Source organism: Sinocyclocheilus rhinocerous, unplaced genomic scaffold, assembly GCF_001515625.1.
Source record: "Sinocyclocheilus rhinocerous isolate Xijiao unplaced genomic scaffold, SAMN03320098_v1.1 scaffold3614, whole genome shotgun sequence".
NCBI classification, from domain to species: Eukaryota; Metazoa; Chordata; class Actinopteri; order Cypriniformes; family Cyprinidae; genus Sinocyclocheilus; species Sinocyclocheilus rhinocerous.
The window spans coordinates 266,728-282,916 of NW_015648617.1; the positions used below are offsets into that span (position 1 = coordinate 266,728).

General features: G+C 36.4%; 1 protein-coding gene across 1 annotated transcript in view; it reads right to left on the reverse strand.

Moving 5' to 3' along the window:
* The window catches only part of LOC107710011 (caspase recruitment domain-containing protein 14-like), a 20,227-nt gene extending 5,839 nt beyond the window's left edge, over positions 1-14,388 (reverse strand). Inside the window, exons 1-20 of the mRNA XM_016514687.1 lie at positions 14,118-14,388; positions 13,044-13,181; positions 11,972-12,178; positions 11,494-11,612; positions 11,010-11,162; positions 10,795-10,914; positions 10,435-10,560; positions 9,177-9,326; positions 8,879-9,013; positions 7,122-7,234; positions 6,069-6,118; positions 4,966-5,038; positions 4,640-4,856; positions 4,107-4,233; positions 3,200-3,437; positions 2,870-2,933; positions 2,413-2,527; positions 1,472-1,636; positions 607-725; positions 107-222 (exon numbers count right to left, since the gene is read on the reverse strand). Coding sequence (XP_016370173.1) covers positions 107-222; positions 607-725; positions 1,472-1,636; positions 2,413-2,527; positions 2,870-2,933; positions 3,200-3,437; positions 4,107-4,233; positions 4,640-4,856; positions 4,966-5,038; positions 6,069-6,118; positions 7,122-7,234; positions 8,879-9,013; positions 9,177-9,326; positions 10,435-10,560; positions 10,795-10,914; positions 11,010-11,162; positions 11,494-11,612; positions 11,972-12,178; positions 13,044-13,181; positions 14,118-14,328 — 2,756 coding nt within the window. The 5' untranslated portion in view covers positions 14,329-14,388. The remainder of the gene's footprint in view (positions 1-106; positions 223-606; positions 726-1,471; positions 1,637-2,412; positions 2,528-2,869; positions 2,934-3,199; positions 3,438-4,106; positions 4,234-4,639; positions 4,857-4,965; positions 5,039-6,068; positions 6,119-7,121; positions 7,235-8,878; positions 9,014-9,176; positions 9,327-10,434; positions 10,561-10,794; positions 10,915-11,009; positions 11,163-11,493; positions 11,613-11,971; positions 12,179-13,043; positions 13,182-14,117) is intronic.
* Positions 14,389-16,189: the final 1,801 nt, after the last annotated feature.

The window sequence follows — 16,189 nt, forward strand, 5'->3', positions numbered from 1 at the left end:
CTGTTATGCTCCCAGAACAGCATTTTTTGTGTTATAAATCTGAATCTTTAAATTAAAGCAGCTTTTATTTTCATTGTGAAAAGTTTCGTGGAGGAAATTATAGTACCTCAATCTGCGGAGACTCCTCTCTGTAGACATGATGTAGATGATGATGGGGAAGATTTCGGCACGGTGGAGACGACGCACACAGTCCAAACCCAGCGGTAACACACAGTGAGTGCCCTATACATTGGATATTAAACAGATAGTCACACATAGTCTCGCTTTCTTTCTTTCTCTCTCTCTCTCTCACACACACACTGTATACTGTAGGTAAAAATTGAAAAGTCTAAAAGTCTTTTTGTCTTACTGGAATCATGTGTTAACAGGGTTGGGTGCAATTTTTCTTTGGTCATTAAAAGTACTTAATAAATAAAAACATTTCAATTTTTACAAAGCATTTTAGACTTTACAAGTTCTCATGTGATGATTATTGTAATTCATATTATTGTATTACTGTAAAACCACTCATCTCTAATCTTTTATTTCAACTTCTTTAATGCAATTGCTATTTGAAAGCTATTTATCAGGCAATTAGTAATAAAATAGCAATGTTTTATGACACACCCGCTTCATGATCTTCTCCACTCCCTGCAACGTATAGCAAAGGGGTGTTTTTGAGTCACACTCTTCAAGAATCTCCCCCTTCTGCATTTGAATGGCATGCTCACTTGCCATCAGCAACTCTAAAATATAAGAGATGAGTGGACGGAAGAGATGACAAAAGTGAGCAAAGGAGGAAGCAGCCAGAGACCAAAGCAGATAAATATGACTATACAGAGTTAAAACTGAAGTCAGACAAAAAAAAGTAAATGTGTCCTAAATTGTAGTAATGTAGTAATCTCAAGTAATTTTTTGTCTTTCACTAATGAAGGAGAAAGACTACACTGTAATTCCCCATATAGTGTGTACAGTTCTGCCTAAGGGCTGTTTCATGTGTTGGCCTTTTTATTTATTTTTTTCCACTTTGGAAAAATAGTCTTTTTTCTTTTCTGTATCACAATGACTTTGGGCTGTAATTAAACAGATTAACAGTAAAAGTGTATGTGAATCCTGTCAAGTACGTTACAATCAATATCCAATGCAGAATTGTGTGACTTTGAAACTGATATAGGCCATACACCATACAGAAAAAGAACAGCCTTGTGCACTTTCAATTTTTGTCATCAAAACCATAGTCATTGCAACAGGAAATACTGACAGAATACACTGTAATATTGACAACATGGCTAAGTATTTTGACTACATTGTTTGCAGTACAGGGTAATAACTGATTGCATGTAATCTGGATTAAGTAGACAGATTCCAAAAATTATTTTAAAGCTTAAAATACGGATACTAGTGATTTCTCACTGTAATGGGAGAGTTTTCTCTAATGTATCTCCTTTTTCCATTTTCTTTTCCCCTTTGTTGAAAACTTTTGTATTTTTACCTGGCTCACAGAGCTGATAACCTTCCTGTTCTGCCAACCGTTTGTGCAAGACACGGCCAAGCAACGTGGGAAGGAGGAGGACTGGTCGGCAGATGGGTGGGAAACGAGGTGAGACCAGGGTGTAGGGCATTAGGGTTACACATCTGCTGGGCACACAGCCATCACCTACAAGAGAGAAAGATTTTCTTGACACTCAAGGTCTAAACCAGAATTTTGCCCGACATTGATTACCTCAAAAGTTCAAATAAAAGAATTGTTAGTAAAAAAGTTAGTAGCATTTCTCTCTCACACGCAACAGCTTGCATTTAAAGTACAATGTTATGACTAGGGTTGGGAAACAAGAATCTGTTCTTATTCAGAACTGGTTCAGTACTAAAGTATTGTGACTGTGTTTCCTGCACTACTCTTCACCACAACAACTCTACTTCAAAAGTACAGTACAAATGAATGATTACAATGAGTCACATATTTTAGTGAAGCAAACACATACTGAATACTGTGAACTTCCTATGCTATGATAGGTTTAACTTAAGCTTTGTGAGACTTAAATCAGTGTAGTTACTGACTAGTTGTTCATATGACAATGTGTAGTTAGATACACATTATGAGTTTTATGTTTATTACGAAATATGTTACCAAATTGTTGGTTTAGTGTTACATTTATACAACCTACAAAATGTCTATGAAAAGTCATTAAAAACACTTATGTAAAAACCTTTTCCAAGAACTGTTTGGATGTTTTTAAATATTGCAATGATCTCACTCTTCCACAGTCAGAGTGCATTTCTTTTTCCAGCAATTTCCTCCTCAAAGTACTAAAATAATAGTTAATAGAACTGGAATCAGAACAGGAATCGGAATTGTTAATTTTCTTATATTTCCCATGTCTAGTTATGAGTAAAATGGAGTTATGAGCTAAATGGAGTTTGTCTTGTACTAACTGTCCTGTGCTGTGTTGTTGTCGTCCTCCACACTGACCCACAGTGGGTTTCTGCTTTGCTGACTGGTGATGACGATCCTCGCTGCTCTCTGCTTCTCATGAGCTAAAGTTTTCTCCTGTGGACAGAAAAAGGTACTGAGGTCTAATGACTAGTTTCAGAGTTCTAAGTTATGCATTATTATTCCCTCACCAAAGTACCTCATAGCACACCCACAGTTCAATATTTTGGCAAGCATTTCCGTAATTCCAAACTAAGGCGATACAAAGCTAGACAAGAATTTGTTAGATATTTCACAACTATTCATCTAAAACACGCACTATGACTAACCTTTTAACCTGCCATGTCAACAGGCCAGCTTTTAAATCACTGTATTATAGTTCATAAATCACAATTATGTAGAAAGTTAAATAAAAAGAGAGAAATCATTTCTGTGATGACTTTACTGATGGACTCTCACCTTTCTTTGTGCTTTGCGAGGGTAGGTCATATCCTCTAGAGCCCTGATTAAGAGCCGCTGTGCTCTGAAAAATGAGTTAACACGTATAGATGTTTTTTTGTTTGTTTGTTTTTTACATAAAAGCATAATAGAAAAACAAGTGCTTTTCTTTTAAATCTTAGGAACTACAAACAAGAACATTAAAAAAAAAAAAAATGACAAGAACATTTTACATTCACTGGGCACATTTTACAAAGTAAAAAACAAAACACTGTAAATTGTAGATTGACATTGTAGATGTCAGCTTTTCTAATAATAAAAAGTCTTTTGAGAAATAATGGTGTTGTGTACCTGTAGTAGTTGGGCAGAGCCCCACTCATTAGGTCTTCCAAGTGACAAGGGTGCACGTGACTGGCCCACCAGGAGCCATCGTTGGAATGGTGAGTGTCTGTCACATGGACAATGTCGTTACACTTGACTGCGAGAGTTCCAGCTGCGTCTCCTGGCATTGTCATGTTTACACGGATGTAGAAGGAATCACCCGACATCACCTCGCCATTCTTTAGCTGCTGCAGCAGGTTCTCATAAGCTAAGAGGAAATCAGCAGATTTTCAGTGATCAACAAAATTTGGTTTAATAAGTCTCTGACCTGTTTAACAAATAGCAATGTTAAAAATTTACAATTGACGTTAATCGAGATTAAACATTACAATGTGTTTTGGTTCAATTAATGAACAAATAGGGAAAGGTTCCCTCTTTCAGAACAGTGTATATTTACTGCTAAACTAACAATTTTAGAGATGAGTTTAGCATGTATAGGATTTTGATGCACCATCCAACATATTAATAAATGAAATAAATTGAAACATTTGCTAATTTAATCATTATACCATGAAATTAGCATTATACCATTAAAATAGCACGTTGACCTGTATTTCAAGAATCTTAGTCTGCAGAAGATGTCACAAAAGCTTGAATTTTGATATATGACAGCTGTTACATTGAATAGCAATAACAACTGCTCTAAAAGAGCTTCTCTAGAGATGTGGTGACTGCATCTCTTTATGATCAATACAAAGTCATTTTTTTATTATGTTGAAACGGCACCATTGAATGATTATGAATAAACAGCCTATCAAAATAGTGTAAAAAATTTCATCGGTTTATGCATTCCCTGGGAATCAAAGTGGTTGCTTTAAAAATACATCACTTGAGTTGTAATATGTAGTGTGTTTGAATGTTCGATTGTGGTTCTTACCATCTTGGCTGGGTTTCAGTGTAATGTTGCATGGTCCCTGGACTTGCCCCAGGGCCCACAGGGCCTCTTCCATAGTGGTGTCTTCTAGAACCATTTTTACAGCTCTCTGTTCCCGCTCATACCTTAGCTACAAATACAAAATTTTGGTTTTGATTAGTTCCCACTCCATTTGACTGCTGCTAGAAAACCTGAATGTCCCTCTAGGGATCAAAAATGATCTTTGTTATCTTTCCTTATTCAAAGAAAGGGATTAAAAGACAGCTTTTCATTTTCTGTCTTATCTTTGAAAGAATCAGGAGGGATCTGCCATTCAGAAATCTCTTCATGTCTCCTACCACTTTGTTTTTCAGAGGAATTTCTTCACTATTCAAGCTAGTCTGGTTTTTGCAAAAGTTCTGGATGGTAAAAGGCATTTTAGCTCTTAAAGACTAACTAGTAATGGTTTTGCCTTTAAAATTTAAATGAAAGCAATTTTTGGGAATTCTGAAAAACAAAAACTCTACGAGTTCAGTTCAGAATCCAGAAATTCTCACCTGAAGTATCTGAGATCCAGGGCTGATGCCTGTGTTATGAGCAGATGATCCTTCGGTCACATGATGCACAAACACACCGGTCTTATTGCCCCCGATGACCTGTATTTGATTAAACAGCATTTCTCCCTGGAAAAACACAGTGAGTACGCGACCAGTGATCCGCAGGGCCTGAGGTCTGGAGCGCATTAGGAAGGGCGGGGCTGATGCTCTTGAGACACTAGATTTATACAAAATAACATGTTTAACAATATGACCATTACATTAATAAATAAATGTGAAATACTATAAATGTGATTATTGTGTTTTACTTTCAGTTTTTATTTTACCTGTCATTAGGGCTCCTTCTGCTAGTAGAATAGGGAAGTGACGCTGGTGATTTTGACTCATCAAAACTATCTCCTATCAGAATGGAAATCAAAAAGGGGTGACTATGCCATTGTGATTCATTCTAATTGCCATGGATATACAGTGACTCTAAAAAGTATATGGACACTTTTCAACATTTACGGCACACTGAAAATTTTTAAGGACCATAAACTAAATAATGTGCAATGCATAATGTATGCAAATCTTTATACATTTGTGTGGATGACACAGAATAGCACAATATATGTACAATTTGGTGTCTGTTTTTTACTCACAGAATTGATTAACTTAGTATTAGTAACTTTACCAATAAAGAGAATGCTAAATGAGATCGAGCATTATCTGTGGATAAAATCTTCCGAACAATATGTGATGAGTTTGAGTTTTGGGAATTAGGCAACAATGATACATTGTAAACACAACCGGAAACTATTATTTCAAAGTATGTCATGAAGCTCAGTTCAAGTATTTCATGTAATTACTTAAGAAAATCACGTTTAAACTCTGAAAACTGTAAGTAGTAGAAATGTCAATTTTTTTTAAATGTTATTATTATTTTGAGATGTGTCATTTTATTACATTTATTTATTTTTGACAGTAGATGAATGAAAACATATGTTGTTGGGAGTTTAGCATAAAGAAAACATTTTAGTATATTTAATAGTATTTAATAGTTCTTGTTTGTTGATGAAGGGGTACTTGAACTTTACATACTCTGGGGTACATAAGTCAAAAAAAGTTTAAGAAAACATTTTTTTCAGGTGCTGTTAATCGCATGAAATATGAACATGTTACACTAATGTTTGACAAAGAGAATTTATTACAATATTATTTTTTGAATAATATTGTACCTAAAACTTTTATTAATGTTTTTGCTAAAAATTGTGCTTCTGTTATCTTTCTTCAAAAATATATATTTTATTTTACATTTTTGTAACGTGGCTTAAGTGTGCAAATACTTCTTAGGGCATTTAATGTAACTGAACGCACAGACATTTGTGACAAAATAAGATTTTCGCTTATTTAGTTAACCACTAAGAAATGTAGGAAGAAGTAACAGTACCTTTAGAAATGAAAACATAATCATGGTCAAAGCTGAGAGAATCCTGACTGCTGAAAATGGAACAAAGAGTTTTTTTTTATTATTTCAAGCTAAAGTTCTCTGAAGAATTCCATTTGCTAGCACACATACAAACTTCCTTTCTCTGATTTCTAAAGTTATTTTTAGATATGTCTACTACACGACATCTTTATCTCTACTGGTGAATGTACATACGGAAACAGTGACCTGTCGGTTTATGAGTTAGTTTTATGATAGTGAGTCATGGGCACATACAATGCAACAAGTAATGCAATTAGGATCATAGAGACAAGGAAACAGGAAGCAGTAATGGATTGTCTAATTATTACATTTACATTTAGTCATTTAGCAGACGCTTTTATCCACAGCGACTTACAAATGAAGACAATAAAAGCAGTCAAAACTAACAAAAGAGCAACAATATATAAGTGCAAATGACAAGTCTCGGTTAACGCAGTTCACGTAAGGTATATATATATCCAGGAGGGAACAGTAATTATAATGTGGAAGACAAAAAAATTAAGATTTTATAAAAGAAAAAGTGATCTCATGGCTATTTCCCATCAGACACAAAACAGGGCATAAGCATTGCCTGTTTATTTTGAAGTCCACATTGACAGGTATTGTAAATCACTCTACAACACCTGCAGTCTGAAACTCCACAGGAAGTGACATGCAAACAGCATATTTTATTCAGCAAATCTGACTGAATCCAAAAGATATAATAATTTGGATTTTATAGCATTGGTTTTGGATATTGATTTTGGTCTGTGTAGATTACAATTGAGACGTAAACATGGTCCTCCTCATGTAAATTAGAACATACAATTATCAAGTTACATTATCAAAATTATGTAATAATTCTCAATGGGCAACTACTAACTAACTAACCATTTTAAAGTGTCAATTAAAAGCAGTAACTCAATAATATAGCCAAACTGCAAAACTCAGTACCAAACTGCTATTTTCACTTACACACTGCAGGCTTTACAGTGACATTACAGTTCACTGCTACAGACCAGATGAGCAGCTCACCTGTAAATGTCTTCCACGTCACTTCTGGAGGCAAAGCCTCGTCTGCGGAGAGATTCAGAACAGGGGGGCTCCACTTGATTGGAACTGATACTGCAGAGTGCTTCATCATTGAACTGTAAAAGGTTGATACACAACCAAAAAATAAATAAAAAATAAAACATGTATCAAAATTCTATATTTCCTACATGCTGCCATCAGACAGAACAATGGAGGAGGAGAAAGCTTCAGAGGATGTAAGAAATTTATTGTCTCATTTATTGAACCAGATGCAGAGGCCCATTCACACTAAGAACGATAACTATAATGATAACCATATTAACATCCACGCCAATGGACAATAAAGTTCTGTATCTACTAAGCATGGATCTTCTAAAAATGGATTTTGACTGGCTGTTTATCAGCTGGAGAAAAAAATATTAATTTGATAAAGTGTGGACTTCCCTATTTAATTTAAGCTTTATAAATATATAGTTCAGTCATGAAACTCTAGATGGCGCAGGCGATGGGTTGTTAACGTAACTGATGATTTTCAGAGAGTTAAACGACTTGGCACAGCTGATTGGTTCATGCTGCATATGCAGCCAATGAGCTTACTGCCTTGCATTTATATGGCTGGCTAGCATTCACTTGAGATTCCTGCAGCGCGCTTTCAGAGTTTCTCTGAAATCCTCCACCTTCCCGAGCTCCACCTGTATAGATCTGCTACGGGTTATTTTATATGCTATTTGTGCAGCAGCAGTATGTCTTAAATACTCATGGCACCGTATCGCCATATGCATTGGCAGTAGCAAGTTCCTGTACTTGCTTGCAGCAGCAATAATCTACAACTACAGCAATAACCAACAGCAGCAGCAATTCAGCAGCAGCGTAGCAGATCTATTCCGCCAAGACCAAATACATTAACATAGTCATATCCATCACCATGCTAAAATCTTCCGAGAGTTGTCATGATTGAACTATAGTTATAATTATAGTTATTGTTCTTCAATGCATATGTGCTTTGCACTCTTGTTTGCACTAATACTGTGAAACTGCATTCCAGTAATACCTACATGTATCACACAAAAGGTGCTGGAACTGCATGTTGCTTAGACTGACATCTCAAGTTATGAATCATGGTTTGTTTTGTGCATATCTGCGGTTTAGTGCCGGGGTTATCTGAGATACAGTATATATAACAAACTAGGGTGGAAATTTAAACAAAGTCTCAAGCAAAACTCTGAATATCTTTCATAGTCAAGATTTGATGTCACTAGCCTTTCAAATTTTGGCATCCAGTGATCATTTAATTCTCAAATGCAACTCTGGTAAACATGACTTTTGTTGCGTTCCAATTCACCTACTTAAATTATGCCTGAATGCATTCTTTTTGTGAAGAGAGTGTGCAGCAGAAGAGAGTAAACAATCTTTTGGACGTCATGAAATTGCACTCTGTTGCATAGTTACATCCATTTTGTCACCATAAACCAATCTTGTTAATCATTTAGTCAGTTAAAATCCACTTTTTTCCCACATTTTATTTAATTAAATTTTCACTACTCAAACAATTCTTTCTACCATATTAGAGAGAAAACAAGTAGCATGTTGATCTGCCAGTTACTCCCAGAAATCACACAAAGAACATCAACAAAGTTCATTTTCGTTTTGTTACCAATATGTATCAGACAGCTAGTGCATGAACTGTTAGGGGGTCCATGAGGCTAAAGAGTAATTCACACTAGGATTCGATAAGCAGAACATTTACAGCATAAATGTACCTCACAGGCGTCAAAAGAGTTAAAACTCTCAGGAAGAATTGCATTCAAGCGGCATAGCTGTCTTCTGGCTGAGGGACTGGATGGAGGGAACTCACTGCATGAACCTCTGCTGCTATCGCAACTGAGCTTCCTGTCCTACTTATTCAAAGAAATGATATTAAAAATAAAGTCATGTGTGGTTGTGTTTAGGTTACAAATGCACTTGACAGCACAATATTTAAAACTGCTCTAAAGAATGATTGTGGTAAACTACTGTATGTTGGTTTGTAAATGTATAATAAAAATTAGTCAGTGTTACCCTGGAGTTTTCTCTTCTTTCTCTTTGCTTGCTACAGGCTTTCATGGCGAAAACTCTCGCCTGTAGCTCCATGAGTTGGCCTCTCAGCACGTCCTTCTCTGCGAGACTACGTGCAATCTGAGCCTGGGCCTCATCTCGGGACAAATATGCCTGAAGACATCAGCAGTATCTGTAATTAAGCTTTCATTTGCCACTATTGAACTCTACATGTTTGCGCAAAAGCTGCATGTTCTCCAGCAAGAATGTGCCTGAAAGCATCTTTTGTGCATCAATGAAAACAAAAACATCTGACCTTTTGAAAAAAGGAGTTAACAGTTTCATTGACCCAAATTCTCTTTGGCTTTATTATTTTTGATATATACTTTCTTTTCCATTTTTTCCCTTTTGCATTGTTTAAAATAATAAAAATTTCTGTTTATTTCTAGATTTAGATTAGAATTTGATCCCAAGATCCAAAGATTTCAACCATACATGCATTTACTGAAGTTTGTAGATCTAAAAATGTTATTTCACTTCCAAACTAAAGATGTTAATCCATACTGTGTTCCTTTCTTTGTAACACTAACACTAAATGTGCCAAACTCTATTGGCAGACGGCAATCCTATGATGTCACATGGAGTACCTCGACATCTCGGTGTGAAGGTCTGGGAGGAATGGAAGGTTCAAAGGGAAGAGGTGGTTTTGACCTGCTAGGAATCGCTTGCTGAGTTTGCCAAAACAGACTTCCTGTTTTTCACACGACCAAGCTAAACACAGCCTTTCTGTGGCAGCAAAATGCTTTTAGCCAGATCAGAAGAGGCTGCAGAGTGGCCTTCTGGATTTGGCATGGGAGCCCTGGAGCTGGCAGGAGAAATCTAAGAAAGGGAAACCCACTCCTCTGCCAGCACTAGCGATACCCATGATCAAAGCCACCGCACTGCCTCGGCAGATGCATGGCCTGAACTGCGGGGGGGAAATGTTTGGCTCCTATATCCTCGAGAAGAGAGCCAAGCAGGAGCTAAGCTTCTTAACATCGTTCCATGTAACTTCATAGGGCTGCTGTCTGCCAATAGAATTCAACGAGTTTCTACACGTGCCTCAGACCCTGGTCATGCCTAGGTGTGACACTGTGACACTGCGTCGAATTTCCCTCGAAAGGGAACTGAAAGTTTATTGTACTGTATAAACTGATCTCATTGTTGAATCTAAAAACTTATTTAGGACCTAATTACCTAATGAGTATGATATTTGTTCATTATAGATATTGATTGTACTGACCCTGTCTCTCTCTGCCTGCACCTCTTCTAGCTGACTATGGAACAGGGTACTCCTGTGCTGATACATCTCACAGTCCACAGTCAACTTCTCCACCTCCAGGGCTAAACAGTCCTTCTCTTCTAGTAGCTAAAAAAGGTGAGAGGGGAGCATGGTGAGAAGGAGGGTGATAGAAAGAATATAGACATTTAAAAAACGCAAGGAGAAGTAGAAAACTTACAGTTTTTCTCAATTGATTTGACACATTTCTTCAAAGTAATGAATATAAAAATAATAAAATATTATAACATACAAGTTTTACGCAAAGTAGAACATTTTAAAATACACAAAACAACATTAATGTTAAGAAAAGACCAGTTTTACCTCCTCTTTCTCTTGCTGGAGTCGTATATTCTCCTCACTCAGCCTGCTGACTTCCTCAGCAAGTTCTGAACGTCTGTTCTCGACCTCCTTTAAATCATGGGCTAGGATATCCTGCTGTACCTGATTGAAAGAGGCAGAGACAGACAGACAGATAAGATGGAGTCCCATAATTTGCTGACTTGTTATATTGCTATGAAAATGAGTCTCTTATTTACTGGGAACAGCGTCTCAGTCTCCAGTAACTTTGCGCGTACAGCGTTGAGCTCATCTTTGAGCTTCTGTGTGTCAGTGGGATTCTTCAAGGAACGCTGCCTCTCAAAGTCTGTCTCTTTCCTTGCCTTCTTTAACTCATGCTGCAGCTGGGAAATCTGGAGAAGAAGTGAGGAGAAGAGATCTCTGTATGCCCTGGTGTTTTTTGGAAAACAATCCAGCATTACTCTTTTTGTTGTGTTGATTATACTGTAGATTCTTTTTTTTTTTAACCCTGGCTCCCTGCCAAGTAATGTAAACATTTTTTGTTAATGTACAGTAGTTAATGTTGTTAATATCCAAACCAACTCCTTATGGAATTCTGCTCTCTGTCAGGCACACAAACACATGTAATATGGATGAGACAATCAGTTTATTGTAACTTATTGAATGGTACCTATAGTCCAAGTAGAAAGCAAACATACAGACACATACTATCTGGTTCCTTACCTCCAGTTGCAGGTCTCTGTTGCGTACAATAGTTGCAGACTTCTCCTCAAGAGCTGTGGTATATCTGACATAGATATCACACTTCTCATCCTTCAGTTTCAGCAGTTCCCTGTTTAAACCTGCACAGAAGACAACCGGACATTATATAGTCTTGACACAGACAAAGAAAAACTGATTGTGCAAAAACATTGATCTGAAATTCTGAATTTCTCAAAGCACATAATTAAAGTGCAACAATGTTAAAAGGTTAACACTTAAATAAAATTAACTTTTGTTAATTATATTAACAAATATTATTACATTTTACATTTAATAGTTAACTTTAGTTAATTTTTAAATACTTTTTTTTTAAAATTTCATAACATATTCTTATTTGTAAAATGTATTCAGATATGAATAAATTGCATTACATATGTTTGCTAATGATTTATTAAACAGAGGTTTGGCACACTGATGTGAAGCTATGTTAAGTGCACACCATCCAGGTGACTGCGCAGTCGTGCATGCTCTCCCTGCATCTGGCTGAGCTCTTCATTATTTTGTTGGGCCTGTTCTAGTTTCCCCTCCAGCTGACAACATCTGCCTTGCAGCCGCGAAGCCTCATGCCGTGCCACTTGTAGCTCTGTCTGCATACTGCTCACTGCATGAACCAGGTACTCTGTCAACTCATTGTAATTTATCAGGCCTGGCAAGCACAGAAGCAAGGTTTTACAAATGAGCCTTGAATATGGTGACAAAAATACCCTTTGAATTTTCAGTTATAAAAATGTTCACTTGTCATAGAGGTTACATCATTTAATGTTTGTGTGAGAGATCTTTATTGAACAACAACAACAAAAAAAGAGTAAATTATACAATGTGTTGATTTTATCTAGATGTCAAAATGTTAAAGGGGTCTATGACGTTGCTAAAAAATAACATTATTTTGTGTATTTGGTGTAATGAAATGTGTTTATGCGGTTTAAGGTTAAAAAAACACATTATTTTCCACATACTGTACATTATTGTTTCTCCTCTATGCCCCGCCTTTCTGAAACGCGTTGATTTTTACAAAACTCATCACCCTGAAAAACGAGGTTTGCTCTGATTGGCCAGCTATCCAGTGCTTTGTGATTGGCCGAATTCATCAAGCGCGTGACGAAAATGTTACGCCCCTTGCCATATTGTGATGATGCCCTGTCAGGCCGGAGCGATGATTCAAAAACATGAGGGGAAACAGGGGAACTGAATTCACTGGAACATCGGCATTGTAGGCTACTCTCCCAGGAAACAGTCCTCGTCCTCCGTAAAATGTGTTGCACACATCTGAATGAAATTGCATCATATGACCCCTTTAATGAAGACTTTCTCAGAAAACTGAACTGAATGGCATCAAAACTGAATTGGCCTAGTGACAGTTTAAGAGTCTAGATCAGGAGGCTGGGCTTTGGATCTCCAACCTTGCAGCTATCAGCTCAGATTTTTAACTACTACACTGTATCACCCTCAGGTTTTGGGTATGCTTGTAAATACATGATCAGAATCTATAGGATAAAAGTGCACTGACTGACCGCTGAAGCCTGAAGGCTCAATGCTGGGCTGGCGGCCGGTGATCCGTGTGTAGAGAGCAGGGTAATGAATCATCAGACTTTCAAGCAGAGCCATTGCACCATTATGACCCTGTGTACGTAACAAGTCAAGCATGTGACCTGCAGAAAAAAAGATATACATTTCAGACATTGCATTGTACATATCATAAAAAACACTGAACATAATTTTTTATTTCCAATACAATCAACCAACTTTCAAGTATTCCTTAAGGAATACTTCAGACAAAAATGGAAATGATTTACTTGCCCTCATTTCATTCCAAACCTGTATGCATTTTTTTTCATCCTGGTTCAAAAAATGTGATTCTAATATTGCTTTGGTTCTCACATATGTAGTAACTGAACAGAATGAGCCGTTTTTGAATTCTGAATACAAGCAGGCTAGACATTATATTAACCCCACAAAGCATATGACTTTAGAATATTTGAAATAGTCTATGAATTACTTTTTTGCTTGAAGTGTTTTATCCTTTTTAGAGCTTTGGCAGGCTATGGTCATTACGAACTGACATTGTATGGCAAGAATTGTTTACTTTTGTATTACACAGAATAAATAATAGCATACAGCAGGTTTGGAGTAACATAAGGGTAAATAAATAATGACAATAATGAATTTCGATTTATGGTAAACTATTCCTTTAATTTACATGCTCCTCTTTCTCTTTCTCTCCTCTTGCCTTTTCAAAAAACGAAAGGCTTTCTTGGAATTTTATCAGCATAACCTCTTGATCCAGCAGACCTGTCTTATCTGTAGCTAATCTATATTTCACCATGTGTCCAATAAGCTTGCTCACTTTTCTGAAAGAAATCACCCAAATATTCCAATAACTGGTCATTTTCACTTTGGCTGCTCTAATCCAAAACAAATCTTCAATCCTGAAGGAACAAATATATCATAATTTCCACTTCCATTAAATATATTTTAGTATTTACTAACTTTTTAAAGCTAAAAATTAAAGTACTTCGCTGTCTTTTCTCATGCTCTGGTATATTTCAAGCATCTCTCCCCGATACACAGCAGTCAGAGTGTCTTACTTGTCTTCATGCCGCGGTTGGTAAAATTGAAACAGGTGAGAATCTCATCCTCATCCAAGTCTGTGAGGACCCGTGCCTGTCGCAGGTAAGGGATGAGAACACAGGGACGGACGCCAAGAGAGATGGCATGACGGTTATCATTGATAAGATCCCACAATTCTTCTTCCTCCAGATCCTTCAGGTCCGGAGTATTTAGGACACTCTCAGCCATGCTGAATTTCCTAAATCAGACTCTTTGCCAAACACATAAATACAGAGGATGTTATTAAAGTAAAAAAAAAAAAACTAGCTACAATAAAAAGAAACAAGTCCAGTGCAGGCATAAACACAGCAGAAGTGAAATGAGAAATGAGACACAGTGAGAATGTAAAGGGGAGTTCAGATAAATCTCCGCCCCCTTCACACCCACAGGTGTGTGAGGAAACCTGAAAGACAAGGGGAGGTTTTCCCGACAACACACACAGATCAGGTGTGGATTTCCCCTTAAATAAAAAGAAAGCACACAGCATTTTTAACATACTGAAAGATGCCTGATGCCTGACAAACTGTTTATTTTCACTAGGGGATTGGTTTAATTAGATTACATAGTTGTGTTGCTCAGATTACCATTTTCAACTAAAGCAATAGAGAGATTTTATTAACAAAGCAAATTACAATGTAGCTACCAAAACATAGACCCATCGGCTAATCTTGTGTGAGTCAAGCAAGTTCTTCCTATCTAAAACAAAGGAAACAATCTGTGAACAGGTACAAAGTCCAGCAGGAAAAAAGGAAATGAAAGAGGGATTCTAAGGTTTATGGGAAATTACATGTCACATGCAAACACAGCATTTACGTCCTTTGCTGATTATAATCTGCTTTTTCTAAGGTATGGTGGTGCTAAAATGCAAAATCTGCTTACGTCACTTTAATGACAACAGTCTGCAACTTGATGTTTCACTGTCATTTGAATGTGCCAGGGATTTGTTTTTTGTGCTGTCAAACTGTCTGTCCAAAAAAAGAAATAAAGGAACTTAAAAAGTACTAGATAAAACCCCCAGACAGGTTTAGCACAATGACAATGTTTATACTGGTCATGGTGACGTGAACAACATTCCAGCATTTAGAAGAAGAAAAACACCCCGTTCTAAAACACGTGTATGCATCCTCATTCTTTGAGTTGCTGCTCTTTAACATACATCAACATAATACATATGGGTCATTCCTGTTATACAGTGACTTTTATGTCGCAATGATTTATTTACTCATATTTTCTCTAAAATGAGTCACATATTTATAAGAAATGGCTTAAATTGAATACTTAGGTCTTCTTTATCAATTAAACAGAGATAATAGTTTTGTATTTTACACACCTTTTTATTGATATATGCATTCAATTTTATTATGTCCTCAGTGCAAAGTAATCAACTTCCACAAGAAATATAACCCATGAAATGATAAAAAACTCAAAATATTTTGAAATTATGTTATAGACTAGGCTAAACTGCCTCTAATCATACATATAAATCATGTGAAAATATAGTTGTTGTTTTTTTTACAATTTTCTTCAATTACTGTGTCCCTGAAGTCATCTTCCACCCTGTTAGTACATACTTTCTCGCCTTGCAAAACCGACTGCAATTTCATTGAGACCATTTTCAAGAAGTGACATCATTTATTTTTCCCACTGGAATTCAACTGTACAAACTGAGGTAAGCTTCAACTCTCACTCCTAACTTTTCTTTTAGTTTTTGAAATGTTATCATGCTTGTCCCGCCCTTAAAGTTCCACCCTGTTAGGCTATATTATGGAGAATGTTTGTCCTATCAAAAAAATTTAAAAACAAATCTGACATAGTCATAAAAGTTCTGTTAATCTGTAGAAGGTTAGCTAGCTAAATGTTGATCATTCAAAGAGCTATGGCTAACTTAGCTAAAAAATTTTCCAGGGTGGAAATTCTAATAGAATAAATAGTATTTAGTGTATATAGCAAATTCTATATACAGTGGGTACGGAAAGTATTCAGACCCCCTTAAATTTTTCACTCTTTGTTATATTGCAGCAATTTGCTAAAATCATTTAAGTTAATTTTT